This window comes from Podarcis pityusensis (assembly GCF_964106645.2).
Source record: "Podarcis pityusensis genome assembly, chromosome: W".
Taxonomy (NCBI): Eukaryota; Metazoa; Chordata; class Lepidosauria; order Squamata; family Lacertidae; genus Podarcis; species Podarcis pityusensis.
Genome location: NC_138045.1, coordinates 6,111,733 through 6,124,532, shown reverse-complemented (window position 1 = coordinate 6,124,532; position 12,800 = coordinate 6,111,733). Strand labels below are relative to the sequence as shown.

At 44.3% G+C, this 12,800-nt stretch overlaps 1 protein-coding gene across 1 annotated transcript in view; it reads left to right on the top strand.

Moving 5' to 3' along the window:
• LOC308467675 (inositol polyphosphate 5-phosphatase OCRL-like) overlaps positions 1-11,439 on the top strand; it is a gene marked incomplete at both ends in the record, with an annotated part of 166,778 nt that extends 155,339 nt beyond the window's left edge. The window contains 5 exon segments of the mRNA XM_080989394.1: positions 6,770-6,978; positions 9,815-9,893; positions 9,896-9,945; positions 10,469-10,553; positions 11,255-11,439. Coding sequence (XP_080845520.1) covers positions 6,770-6,978; positions 9,815-9,893; positions 9,896-9,945; positions 10,469-10,553; positions 11,255-11,439 — 608 coding nt within the window.
• Between the last annotated feature and the right edge of the window lie 1,361 nt (positions 11,440-12,800).

The following is a 12,800-nucleotide window of genomic DNA, read 5'->3' as shown; positions in this document are numbered from 1 at the left end:
CATATCTATGGTATGATAAGGTCAAAGCACATAAAGCATTTAGAAACCACATTGTCAGGAAAGCGCTATTTAATGTTTGGATAAGATATAAGGATTTGTTAGAAAACAAAACCCCAAGGTGGCTGTCACCAATGGAAGCGAAAGCCTTGAAAAAGGTCAATATGGAGGTCAAATGGCCGAAATATTGGGAAATTTTGGAACAAGACGGAGATAGACTGAAATTGCAGAGTTTTGAAAAACTAAAAAACAAAGTGCGAGACTGGCTTCATTATTATCAGATAATGGAGGCATTTAAATTGGACAGGAAAATTGGCTTCCAGGTGGAAAGATCAAAATTAGAAACAGAATTGTTAGAACCCAAAACTAAGAATTTGTCAAGAATGTACAACTTGCTGCTGAAATGGAATACTCAGGATGAAACGGTAAAATCGGCTATGATTAAATGGGCACAGGACGTTGGTCATAATATTATGTTTGCTGACTGGGAACAGTTATGGACCACAGGTATGAAATTTACGGCATGTAATGCCTTAAGAGAGAATATTATGAAAATGATATACAGGTGGTACATAACCCCAGTCAAGCTTGCAAAAATCTATCACTTGCCCGATAACAAATGTTGGAAATGTAAAGAAATTGAAGGTACATTTTTTCACCTTTGGTGGACGTGCCCAAAGATTAAGGCTTTCTGGGAAATGATATATAATGAATTAAAAAAGGTATTTAAGTATACCTTCCCTAAGAAACCAGAGGCCTTCCTCCTGGGCATAGTCGGCCAAATGGTGTTAAAAAAGGATAGAACTTTCTTTATGTATGCAACAACAGCAGCAAGAATACTTATCGCAAAGTATTGGAAGACACAAGAACTTCCCACGCTGGAGGAATGGCAGATGAAACTTATGGACTATATGGAATTGGCGGAAATGACTGGTAGAATCCGTGACCAGGGAGAAGAGTCGATGGAGGAAGATTGGAAGAAATTTAAAGACTATCTTCAGAAACATTGCAAAATTAAAGAATGTTAGAGTGATGTTGGACTGAAAATAAGCGGTTTCCAGCTGTACAGGTTAAAGTTAATGATAGACTAAGATTAAAGATTAGGATTAAAGTTGTTTAAAGAAATTTGACATTAAGAGGGAAAATTTTAACGTTATATGATACTAAGACCAAAGATCAGGTTTAAAGAAGTTGAAGTTATATATTTCAATACCTTATTAAAGCTAAAGATTGGGATTAAAAAAGTGGAAAAGAAATTGCTGAACAAACAATTTGGATTGGAATACAAAAGAGGGAGGTATGAGGAAGTCCAGAAAACAAGTAACTAAAAAACGGAAATGGAAAAGAGATATTGTTTTTAATTGCTATGTTTTTTTTTTGTTCTTTTATTGTTGAATCTTGCTTCTTCTTTTTTTGTGTGTGTGTTTTTGTTATATGTATTGTGTATGTTTTTCTTTTCTTTCTTTGTTATTCAAAACTTTAATAAAAATTATTATTATTTTTTTAAAAAAAGACAATTTGAGGAATATAATTGATATTTTGGAAAAACTAGAAGTGAACATAAATACTAAAGCAGTTTTGATATTTGTGGACACGGAGAAAGCTTTTGATAATATCTCTTGGAGTTTTATGAAGAAGAACCTACAGGGGATGGGGGTAGGCCAAGGCTTAGAAAACGGTATAAGTGCAATTTATTCAGAACAAAAGGCTAAACTAATTGTAAATAATGTGGTGACGGAAGAATTTAAGATAGAAAAAGGGACACGACAAGGTTGCCCAATTTCCCCATTGCTTTTTATATCGGTCTTGGAGGTTTTGCTGAATATGATTAGAAGGGACCAGTTAGTTAAAGGTATACAAGTCGGAGCCAAACAGTACAAATTGAGAGCATTTGCAGATGACTTAGTATTGACGTTACAGGAGCCAGAATCTAGTACCAAAAGGGTTTTAGAACTGATTCAAGAATTTGGTCAGGTTGCAGGATTTAAACTGGATAAGTTAAAAACCAAGGTTTTAGAGAAACATTTAACACCGATTGAGAGAGAGAGGTTTCAGAATGAGACAGGTTTAACAGTGGTTAAGAAAGTGAAATACCTGGGGATTAACATGACAGCTAAAAATGGGAATCTATTTAAAGACAACTATGAAAAATGCTGGGCTGAAGTGAAAAAAGATTTAGAAATTTGGTCAAATTTGAAGCTTTCACTGCTGGGTCGTATTGCTGCGATAAAAATGAATGTATTGCCTAGAATGTTGTTTTTGTTTCAAACATTGCAAATTGTGGACAAAATGGACTGCTTCAAGAAGTGGCAGAGAGACATTTCTAGATTTGTCTGGCAGGGCAAGAAGCCCAGAATAAAAATTAAGATATTAACTGATGCAAAGGAAAGGGGTGGATTTGCCCTGCCAGACTTTAAACTTTATTATGAATCAGCAACTTTCTGCTGGTTGAAAGAATGGCTGCTTCTTGAAAATACAGACATTTTGTAAAAGGCGAAAGATTTATACGATCTGAAGAGAAGTATTAGAAGGTTTTAACAACGTATTTGGATGGTATGCATATCTGTGGTATGATAAGGTCAAAGCACATAAAGCATTTAAGAATCATATTGTCAGGAAAGCATTCTTTAATGTCTGGATAAGATATAATGATTTATTGGAAAACAAAACCCCAAGGTGGTTGTCACCGATGGAAGCAAAAGCACAGAAAAAGCTCAATATGGAGGCCAAGTGGCCGAAATATTGGGAAATTCTGGAACAAGAGGGAGATAGACTGAAATTGCAGAGTTTTGAGAAACTAAAAAGCAAAGTGCGAGATTGGCTTCATTATTATCGGATAATGGAGGCATATAATTCGGACAAGAAAATTGGTTTCCAGGTGGAAAAATCAAAATTAGAAACAGAACTGTTAGAACCCAAAACTAAGATTTTCTCAAAGATGTATAACTTGCTGTTGAAATGGAATACTCAGGATGAAACGGTGAAATCTGCTATGATTAAATGGGCACAAGATGTTGGACATAACATAATGATGGCTGACTGGGAACAGTTATGGACCACAGGTATGAAGTTTACGGCATGCAATGCCTTAAGAGAGAATATTATGAAAATGATATGCAGGTGGTACATGACCCCAGTCAAGCTTGCAAAAATCTGTCATTTGCCCGATAATAAATGTTGGAAATGTAAAGAAACTGAAGGTACATTCTTTCACCTTTGGTGGACGTGCCCAAGGATTAAGGCTTTCTGGGAGATGATCTATAATGAATTGAAAAAGGTATTTAAATAAGGACTTCCGGGTCAGCGCCATCGGTGAATGGCGGAGTTCCTCTGACTGGAGAAACGGTCTCTGTGGAAACTGGGGCTTCCCGCCGCGGCGAAGGCGGGGGCCCACTAGAAATCCCATGCGGGAGAAGCCTGGGAACGTGGGGTTCGGCAGAGCACCAAAGCGCCTCCCCTACTCACGAGGAAACCCATTTTCGGGGCTCCGGAGTGAAGCGGGTGGAGCAGCGCGGTGCTGCGAACTGATTGCTATTTCCATGGAGGGAAGCCGCGCAGCCATCGCCGGAGAGCGCTGACTTTTTCCTGATGACATTTGGACTCTATATCAAGTACCCGTGAGTAAAAACGGAGAATTGGACTAAGGAACTTTTAAATTTATGAAATTAGGCACGAAGCGGGAAGGTGTAAACAGGAAGTCCGCCTCCCGTCCTTGTATACAGCTTGAAGCAAAGATCTTGCAACCTAATAGCCTGAAAAGTTCTTTTAAAGTTGGAAATTTCCGGCACCCATAACCAACAAAACCCCCTTGGAAGCAGGAGAAAAGGGGGGGGGGGAATTTGACAGCTTAATCCTGCAGGAAGTGAGAAAAGGAATCTAAATTTCCACTGTCCCAAACCTGGGGACGGGGTGTCGGGACAGAAATCGCTTGAGACGTCCATTGATTGAAAGTGGAGTACTTTTGACAGATAGTAAAAAAGAAGAAGAAGAAGAAACAACAAATTAACTTCAACGCTACCTTCTGCATTTTTGCTCTTTAAAGAAACAAAGTATTTGAAATTGAAAGGACCTGAAATTGAAAGTAACTTTCTTTGTTGGATACTTTCTTTTAAAAAATAATAATAATAATGGATACAAACAGAAATTGTGTCCCCTAGAGGGAGCCTGTCAGTTTGCAGTCGCAGCTTGCATTTGTGAGATTTGGATCGTGGGAACAGCCGTTTGACCTTGTTTTCGAATAGAAATGTATTGGCAGGAAGGTTTGGTGTCTGCCCTTGGTAGGACTAATGTTTTGCTGGAGCAGCTGCACGAGAAAGTGAGTCTGATGAATGAAAAACTGGATTTTATGAGTGCTGTGGCCAGCCAATATGATTTAACAGGGAATAAGGATGAACCTGGCTTGATAAAGCAAGTCCAAGGGCAGATGGAGGAGGAAGAGGCAGTAGCTATCTATTACACAACACAAATGGAAAGACCCAAAGTTTTCCAGGAACAAAAGCTACTGCGTTGGAAGATGGACTTTGGAGAATGCTGGGAAGCATTTGAAGTTAAGGAAGCTTTTAACTCCAGTGTGACCGTGAAACAGGTGAATAACTATCTTCTGGATACATACTTTTTGGACTACAAAGACGAAGATTGGGAGTGGGACTGGGGGGAAGGGGACAATATAATGAAGGAAAATGGAAATTATCACTGGATGGAACCCTCCGGAGACCCACTCCCCCAGAAACCAACAATAGACAAAGAACTGCGTAAACACAAACAAGAACAAAATATTTGCAGAAGGGGCCTAGAAGTGATTTAAGGGCCTCGGACATCAGAACACCAGATTGATGGACTATGTAACGGACAGAAAGGACTGATATGACTGAAACCAGGAAGATGGGACGTTGGATGAAAATCATAGAAATTTTTATGATAATTTTGGAATTAGTCTAACATTAATGAAATTTGTCTAATATCAATGAAATTTGAGGGAATATGCTGGAAAGGAACCAAATTGGCTTTAGTAGAAATGATTTTAAGGAGAAATGTATGAATGTGATGAGATTTCGAAATTTTAAGATTTTTAAGATAAGATAAGGTTAAAGATTAAGGTAAATTGAATAACAGATTATATTAAAAGAGGGAAAGGTTATGTCGATTAACAAATAAGATAGATTGTGAAGATTAATTATAAATTAAAATTGAGAAATATGGGAAGAATTTGCTGAAATAACGAATTAAACTAGAATACGAAAAGGGAGGTGTGAGGAGGTTCAAGAATCAAGCAAATGAAAAGTCGAAATTTGAGATTTGTATTTTTTCTTCTCTTTTTTTCTTATTTTCTTATTTTTTCTTTTTTCTTTTTTGGGTTAGGGTTGGGGATTTTTTATGTATTGATGAAACTTTGAATAAATATCATTTAAAAAAAAAAAGAAAAGAAAAAGAAAAAGGTATTTAAATATACCTTCTTGGAGAAACCAGAGGCCTTTCTCCTGGGCATAGTCGGCCAATTGGTGCCAAAGAAGGATAGAACTTTTTTTATGTATGCCACAACAGCAGCAAGAATACTCATTGCAAAGTATTGGAAGACACAAGATCTACCCACTCTGGAAGAATGGCAGATGAAGGTGATGGACTATATGGAACTGGCGGAAATGACTGGCAGAATCCGAGACCAGGGAGAAGAGTCGGTGGAAGAAGATTGGAAGAAATTCAAAGACTATCTACAGAAATATTGTAAAATTAATGAATGTTAGGATGATGTTAGATAGAAATTAAGTGGTTTTCAGCTGTAATACTATAAGGGAGTATGAAAAATGGATTATTAATAGGTAAAAATTTAACGTTACAATATTTTAAGATTAAAGACTAGGATAAACAAAGAGGGTAAGGATTTGCTGAACCAACAAACCGAACTGGAATACAAAAAAGGGAGGCGTGAGGAGGTCCGGGAAACAAGCTAATGAAAAATAAGTAATGGAAAGATTGAGTTGTTTTTAACCATTTTTATTTTGTATTTTCTTCTTTTTTATTTTTATTTTGTAATATTTTGAAAATCTCAATAAATATCTTATTTTAAAAAAAACATTTGTGGGCTGCATTGCCCCATGCTCAAGCCTCCAAGGGCCACACGTCAAAGCAGCTGAGCCCAAAGTGTAAAAGTGTGTGTGACCAGCTTTAAACACACACACACACACACACACACACACAAATGAATTGAAGCAAAACAATGCTGGAGGGTCCCAAAAAACCTTTTGGCATCGCAGGGAACCAGTGAGAGCAGTGGGTCCAAAAATTACTTCTTAAAAAAAAAATGCGTATTTTTATGTTGTGGAGGCACAAAAATATCTTGGGGAACATATAGAACTAGCCAAACTTTTAAAAACTCAATGAAATGTAAACTAAAAAAGAAAGTTACATTGGGGCGCAAAAATCCTTTAGGAGACAAATAAATGCTTTCCCTTTTTATATTCTTTTGTTAGGGTCACTTTCTCTCACCCCCCAGTATCCTGTCACCATCTTCTGTGCAGCTGCTGCTTTGGAGGACTAGAGAGGAAAGTGGGGTGGGGGTGGGAACTGAGTCACTTCTTTTCCTAATTGTTGAAGTTAAGGTTTTCCCCATACACCTGTGAGAACAGGAGGCTGTACTAGATGGGCCATTGGCCTGATCCAGCAGGCTCCTATTGTGTCCTTCTGTTCAATTATTCACCGTCTTAACTTTTAATTTACAGACAAGCCAACTTGGCTGTGCCAAAGAGTGTATCTACCTGACCTCCTCCCGTTTTAGGTGAGACGGTGGACATTTCCCTGGATGTGTACGTCAGCAAGGAAGAGAAGATTGAGGCTATCTTTGTCCTTCACCTTGACCGTGGCAAGGACTATTTCCTCACCATCAGTGGGAGCTACCTACCAAGCTGCTTCAGGACCTCCTTGGAAGCCTTGTGCTGGATGAGGCAGCCGATTGGCAAAGTTCCCGTCACCAGACTTATGGACCTGGTAGGGAAAGGGGTTGATTTACCTGGCAGGTTCATGTGCTGGATGTCTACCCTTCCCACTCTGCTTGCCTGCTTGAAAAACAGCTGCTCTTCCACTCAGCAATGTGGGGGCTGGGGGTCCTCCGCTGCATTCAGCTTCAGCTTCTGTAGCTGTGCACCCGCTTCCTGTGTGCTGTTCATGCCCTTTGTTTGCCTTGACTGAGTCATCCCAGGTTCTGGTCCTCCCACCTGCCCTTTCGCAGGGCCACTGAACCGTGTGCATTTCCCTGCCATCTGCCCAGATACTGTTCAGCCAACGGGCTGTTTCTTTCTCTTCTCAGGGCCTGTGCCATTAACACCCTTGGTTGTCTTTTGCTCTTGCCTTCCTCCTCTGATCTCGGGGAGAAGACAGCTTCCTAGAAAAGGTAACAGTTGGTTTGCTATCCTCTAGATGTTCTTGTAGCGGGCTCAAATCAGGTACAGGCAACGCCCCGTTTACACGGGGGTTGCGTTCCGAGGTACCGTGCGTTTAAATGAAATTGCGTATATTGGGGACAGCATTGGAAAAGCCTGCAAACACCCTCTAAACTTCCGGAAACCCTTTTGAAAGGCCTTTTGTAAACCAGCAGCACTTGCCAGCCTCCCTGCAAAACTCCTTGCTCCAACTCTCCACAGGCCTGAAAGGTCGGTGCCAAAGCTCCTGGGAGGGAGTCGAGATGCTGTTTCCATGCCGCTTTGCCGCTTTAGTGCTCTTGGGGGGGACATTTTTGCCCCTTCAAGTGCCCCTTCCAGTGTGCATGTGCCTCGAAGGCACGTAAATGGAGTTGCCCTTGTCAACGATCAGCAGCTGCTCCATGCAGTGGCAGCTGGTCCCTTAGGGCAAACCAGGCACTACCCCACCAACCTGACTTTCCTCTCAGGCAACCCACACCTGCCTGCCTTCTGACTCAAATCCAGTCCAGGTGGTGGCTCTAGCTCTCTGCTTTGGTCTCTTCCCTAGTCTCAACGTGGCCCTTGTAGAACTCGGCAGAGGAGAATGGAGACGAAACCAGAATTTGCCATCACTGCTTGTCACTGATTTTGCGCTGCTTGACTCTGGGTCCGCTTGCGATTGGCAGCATGGGAGGCAGAAAGCCCAGTCTCATGATGCAGGCGCCAGCCCCCTCTGGCCCCAAGAGCCAGTTTTCTCCTTGTCTCTGTGCTCAGCAACTGCTGCACAGGCTATACCACTCTGGCTTACTCTTACCACCTGAGCACTGGCATTTGGGAAGCAGTAGTGGCTGCTTTGGGGTGGCTCAGGGAAATGTCACTCCTCTCGAAATCATATCTACTTGGGTGTATTATAATAGCCACAAGGAGACAGTGGTGACTGTCAATTTGGACAGCTGTAGACATTTAGAACCATGGAGGACATGTTTATCAGTGGCTACCGGTCAAGGCTATTTCTTGCCACTATTATCAGAAACCACATGCTTTTGATTACCAGTTTCTGGGGAACATGATAGACAGAGTGCTATTGTCCCCGTGTCCCTATGGACTCCCAAGGGCATGTGGTTGGCCATTGTGGGAACAAAATGCTGATCTAACCCAGCAAGGCTCCTGTGTTCTTTAGCATGCACCAGCTACTCTTGCACTAAGACTCTGATACAGTATGTATCATTCCCCACACCAATACACACACACACTCTCTCTCTCAAGACAGGGGCGGGGAGTATTGGGGGGGGGGGATGAACTGGGTCCTAATCAACAGCTGCCCTGGGGATGAGGGGGTCAAATTCTCCATCCTTGCCAGCTCCTTTTAGTGATGGGCTGCTTGCCATTGCTGTGCTCCTAAAGCTCTCTTGCTCCCCCCTCCTCTCTTTCTCTTTCTCTTGAATGTGGTAGCTTGAGATAGAACTAACCACTCTGAACATTTCTGGAGAGGAAGATGGGAAGGAGGCAGGAGGCATGGTTCACCAGCTGCTGTGTGCTGCATTGCCCAGACAAAGTCGTGGGCTGGGGCTCCAGCTGTTGCTCAGTTTCTACCACTGCCTCTGCAACGTGCTCTAGACAAGGGGTGGTGAACATGTGACCCCATCATCTCATCATGCTGGCTGGGGCTGCAGCCCATCAACCTATGAAGGCCCATCCATGTTCTGTTGCTGTTTTTGTTCCTTATTTCCTGCCCTTCACCCTAAGGTCCCAGGGCAGGTTCCAGCAATTTAAATAAAATGTTAGCCAAACCTCATGTCCACAGCTGCATATTCAGTAAGCTTTTGGGTGAACTGCACATCCGGAGTGGGAGGATTACGAGCTGCATATTAATAGGGGGAGGGGGAGCTTGGATTTGGGGTGCGAGCAATTTGTTTTTTGTTTTCCCACTTGAGATGCTTGCTGTGGCTAGGGCCGGGCAATATGTCAATATAGATATATTTTGAAATCAGCTTGAAGTCTAGATAGTGAGACTGGTTTCATAATTTCTGACCTGGCAATATATTGCGAATCATGATGTGTGTGTGTGTGCTATGCAAAAAACACCATGTGGGGGGAAACTGTGAAGCCAGACAATGCTTCTCAAGATTCCTGCAGCCCCTGTGGACTCTGCCGGTTCAGCTTTCCCCTGCCCTCCTGCAGGGGGCAGCAAAAATCACAATGCGGGGGAAACCGTGAAGCCAGCCAATGCCTCTACATAGCTCCATCTTATTTCAGACATCGCGATATATTGGTGTATTGCAGTGTTTAGCTAGTGCTATATCACCGTGTTGAAAGCCAGCTATCGCCCAGCCCTAGTTGTGGCCTCAGAGGGCAAGTCTTGTCCACCCAGCTGGAGCAAGGAAAGAATGCATACAGGCACACATTCTGTCAGGCTCTCATGCCAGTCCCGCTTGTCATTGGACCTCCAGGAGAAGCAGTTTCTGGATATCGTACCCCAGGATGGTGATGACTCCACTGAGCGGCCAGAGAGATCTGGCTTTTGGTGGTCCACCTCTTCAAGAATGCCTGCCACCAGGTGAGCTGAGGGGGACTGTACCATTGAAAGCATGGGTGTGGGCTGGAATCCAGTACCAGTTTTGGGGTGTGCAGGTTCCAAACGCCACAATTGATTTATATCTTAGCTACCGACTCGCTCTTACAAACTCCTGCTATGAGTATAGTGGCACCTTGGTGGAGCGGCAGCGGGTGGGACATCCAGCATATGCTATTCCTTAGAGCGGCTCAGAAGAACCCAAGTGTTCCCAACCATTGTCTGTCTATCCCTAGCAAAGCGGCTCTCTGAGACTCGTCACTAGAAGACGCAGGGAATGATTTCACTCTCCCATTGCCCCAAATCATGAGAAGGGTAGTAGGAATGCTACTGTGGAAAGCAGGCGGGATACAATTCTCAGCCCTTGTGCCAGCTCTCTTGGTGATGGGCTTCTCTCCATTGTGGCATTCCTCGACCTCACATTATGCACCCCAGGGCTGGATTGTTCTTCATGCTATCCAGGATTTACCTCATCCCTTCCTAACGCATGGGTGATACTCTGCTTCAGGAGGACCTCTTCCAGACCCCGGGCATGCAGGAAGAGCTGCAGGAGATAACTGAGTGCCTGGACACCAGCATTCCCGAGACGATCCGTATCCTCTTTGGGGGGCATTGTTGGGGAGCAGGGCTGCTTGGTGGTTTTCTTTCGCTCTTGGCTGGAGTGGACCTCACTTTTATATACCTGGTGGCTTAGGTTCCTAGGCCAGCCCATCCTTAAGGCTCTGGGACACAGCACAATGAAATGCCCACAGTCAAGTGCAGTCATGCATCCAAACAGCTTCACAGCTTTAACCCCCATTTGAAAACATCAGCCTGGCTAGATAGAGCAGAGGTGGGGAACCTTGAGAGGCCTGCAGGCCCCACATCTAGCATCATACGTGGTGTCAGGTGTGGAGACAGGTAAAGACATGGCTGCAAAGGAGCTTCAAGGGCGCGTTCAATTGTTCTTTGGCAAGCAGGGTTTCTTGACCGCACTTTTGGAGTTGACCACTAGTATTTGTTGTTTGGATTGAAACCATGCCTGCAGAAGGACATTTCCTCAGCAGATCAGCTTTGCAGGCAGCTTCGTCAAGAGGGGAGGTGTGGGATAATTACAGTGGGATGGCTCAGCTGGTAGAGCGTGACACTCTTAATCTCAGGGCTGCGGGTTCAAGGTCCACCTTGCGCCAAAAGGGGGAACTTGCAAGGTGGGCCCAGATGTAAAAGGACCAAGCTTCTTGCTTTGGACCAGCCTGGGAAGGAGACAGGCTGCAGGTAACAGGACAGAACACTTCCCTTGCCAGGCTGTCAATAGCTGGCAGTGACCACTCGGTGGCCGAAGCTCTGCTCATCTTCCTGGAGGCAGTGCCAAAACCAGTCCTTTGCTATGAACTGTATCAACACTGCCTTGAGTGCTCACATGACAGCCACCTCTGTCGCCAGGTCGGCCCCAGAGCCCCATCTCTTCCTGGCTGGTCTGCGGTGTGTACAGAAGCATAGAATCAGAAGGGATTTCCAAAGTCATCTAGTCCAAATGTTGCCGCGAGTAACAGGAAATCCACTAAAACATCCCTGAAAGCCAGTAAACCGGCACACTGGCAGGAGGGCTAGTCTGGTCTGGGAAGCCTTGTTAACTGCAGAGGTTGCTGATGTCTCCTTTGATAACCATCCCTCTCGGTTGTGGAGGGGGGTGGGGTGCGCACATGTTGCCTTTTTGCTTTCTGACCAGGACTTGTAACAATAGCCCACCTGTTTCAGTGAACCTCGCTTGAATTTCCAACCCAGGAAGCGGCCATATACTGGGCCATCTAGCTCAGTATTGTCGAAATTGACAAGCAGTGGCTCTCCAGGATTTCAGACAAGGGATGTTCCCTACCCTCCTGGGAGATGCTGGGGGTGGAGCCTGAGACTTTCTGCATGAAAAGCAGAGCAATGGCCCTTCCCCCAAGATATCTCAGTTGGTAGAGCATAAGACTCTTCATCTCAGTGTCCTGAGTTCGAGCCCCACCTTAGGCATTGCAGGGGGTTCGATTAGTTAACCCTCGTGGTCCCTTCCGACTCTACAGGTGTATTATTCCCCAAAGTTCCCAGCAGGGTTCTAGTCCGGTTACCATTTTAAACATTCTTTTTTTAATGCCAGGTCTAAACCTGCAAACACAACAAGTACACCGTGCTAGTGATCCATGCCCCTCCTCTAGCAAAGCTAGAGATTTAATTTATTGGGAAACGGTTGTTTCAAAATGAAAGATCCGTTGTGCAGAGATTGTTCTGGTGTTTGGAGGGGAGCTACACTTGCCTTTGCTGGTTTCTCCACTGCTCTGAAGCTCAGCCAGACTTTCCAAATGGAGCCGCCTTGGGCCCTCGCAGCACACATGAGGGAGAGGCTGTGGAGAGGGGGTGCTGCATGGGGCATCAGGTCGTGCAGATACCATGGAATCTGACTTCGCTCTTCACAACAAGGCTTGCAGGTGCAGAAAGAGGGCTACATTGCTTCCCCAAGGTGTTTCTCAATTGCTCTCCTTCCTCATACTGCTTGCAGCTTGCAAGTTTCAGCCCAGCAGCAGCTGGCTGCGAATTATTGCATAGACTCTTGAGGGGAGGTCTGCCCTCCCCTCTCCCCATTAAGCTTTGTCTCCAGGGCTCAGTGGTAGGAGGGAGAGCAGAGGAAGAAAAAGAACTGGGCTTGGCTTGAGGGGGTTATGAGAGCATATGTGCACCTGGTGCCAAGGGATAAGGCTGCAGAACTGAGCAGAGCACACTTAAGAGCAGGAGGAGCTGAGCCCTGCTCCCGCCACCACCACCACCAACAGCAACTCCTAGATGTCCACTTGTTCTTCTCAAGGGAGTCCCCAAAATGACCA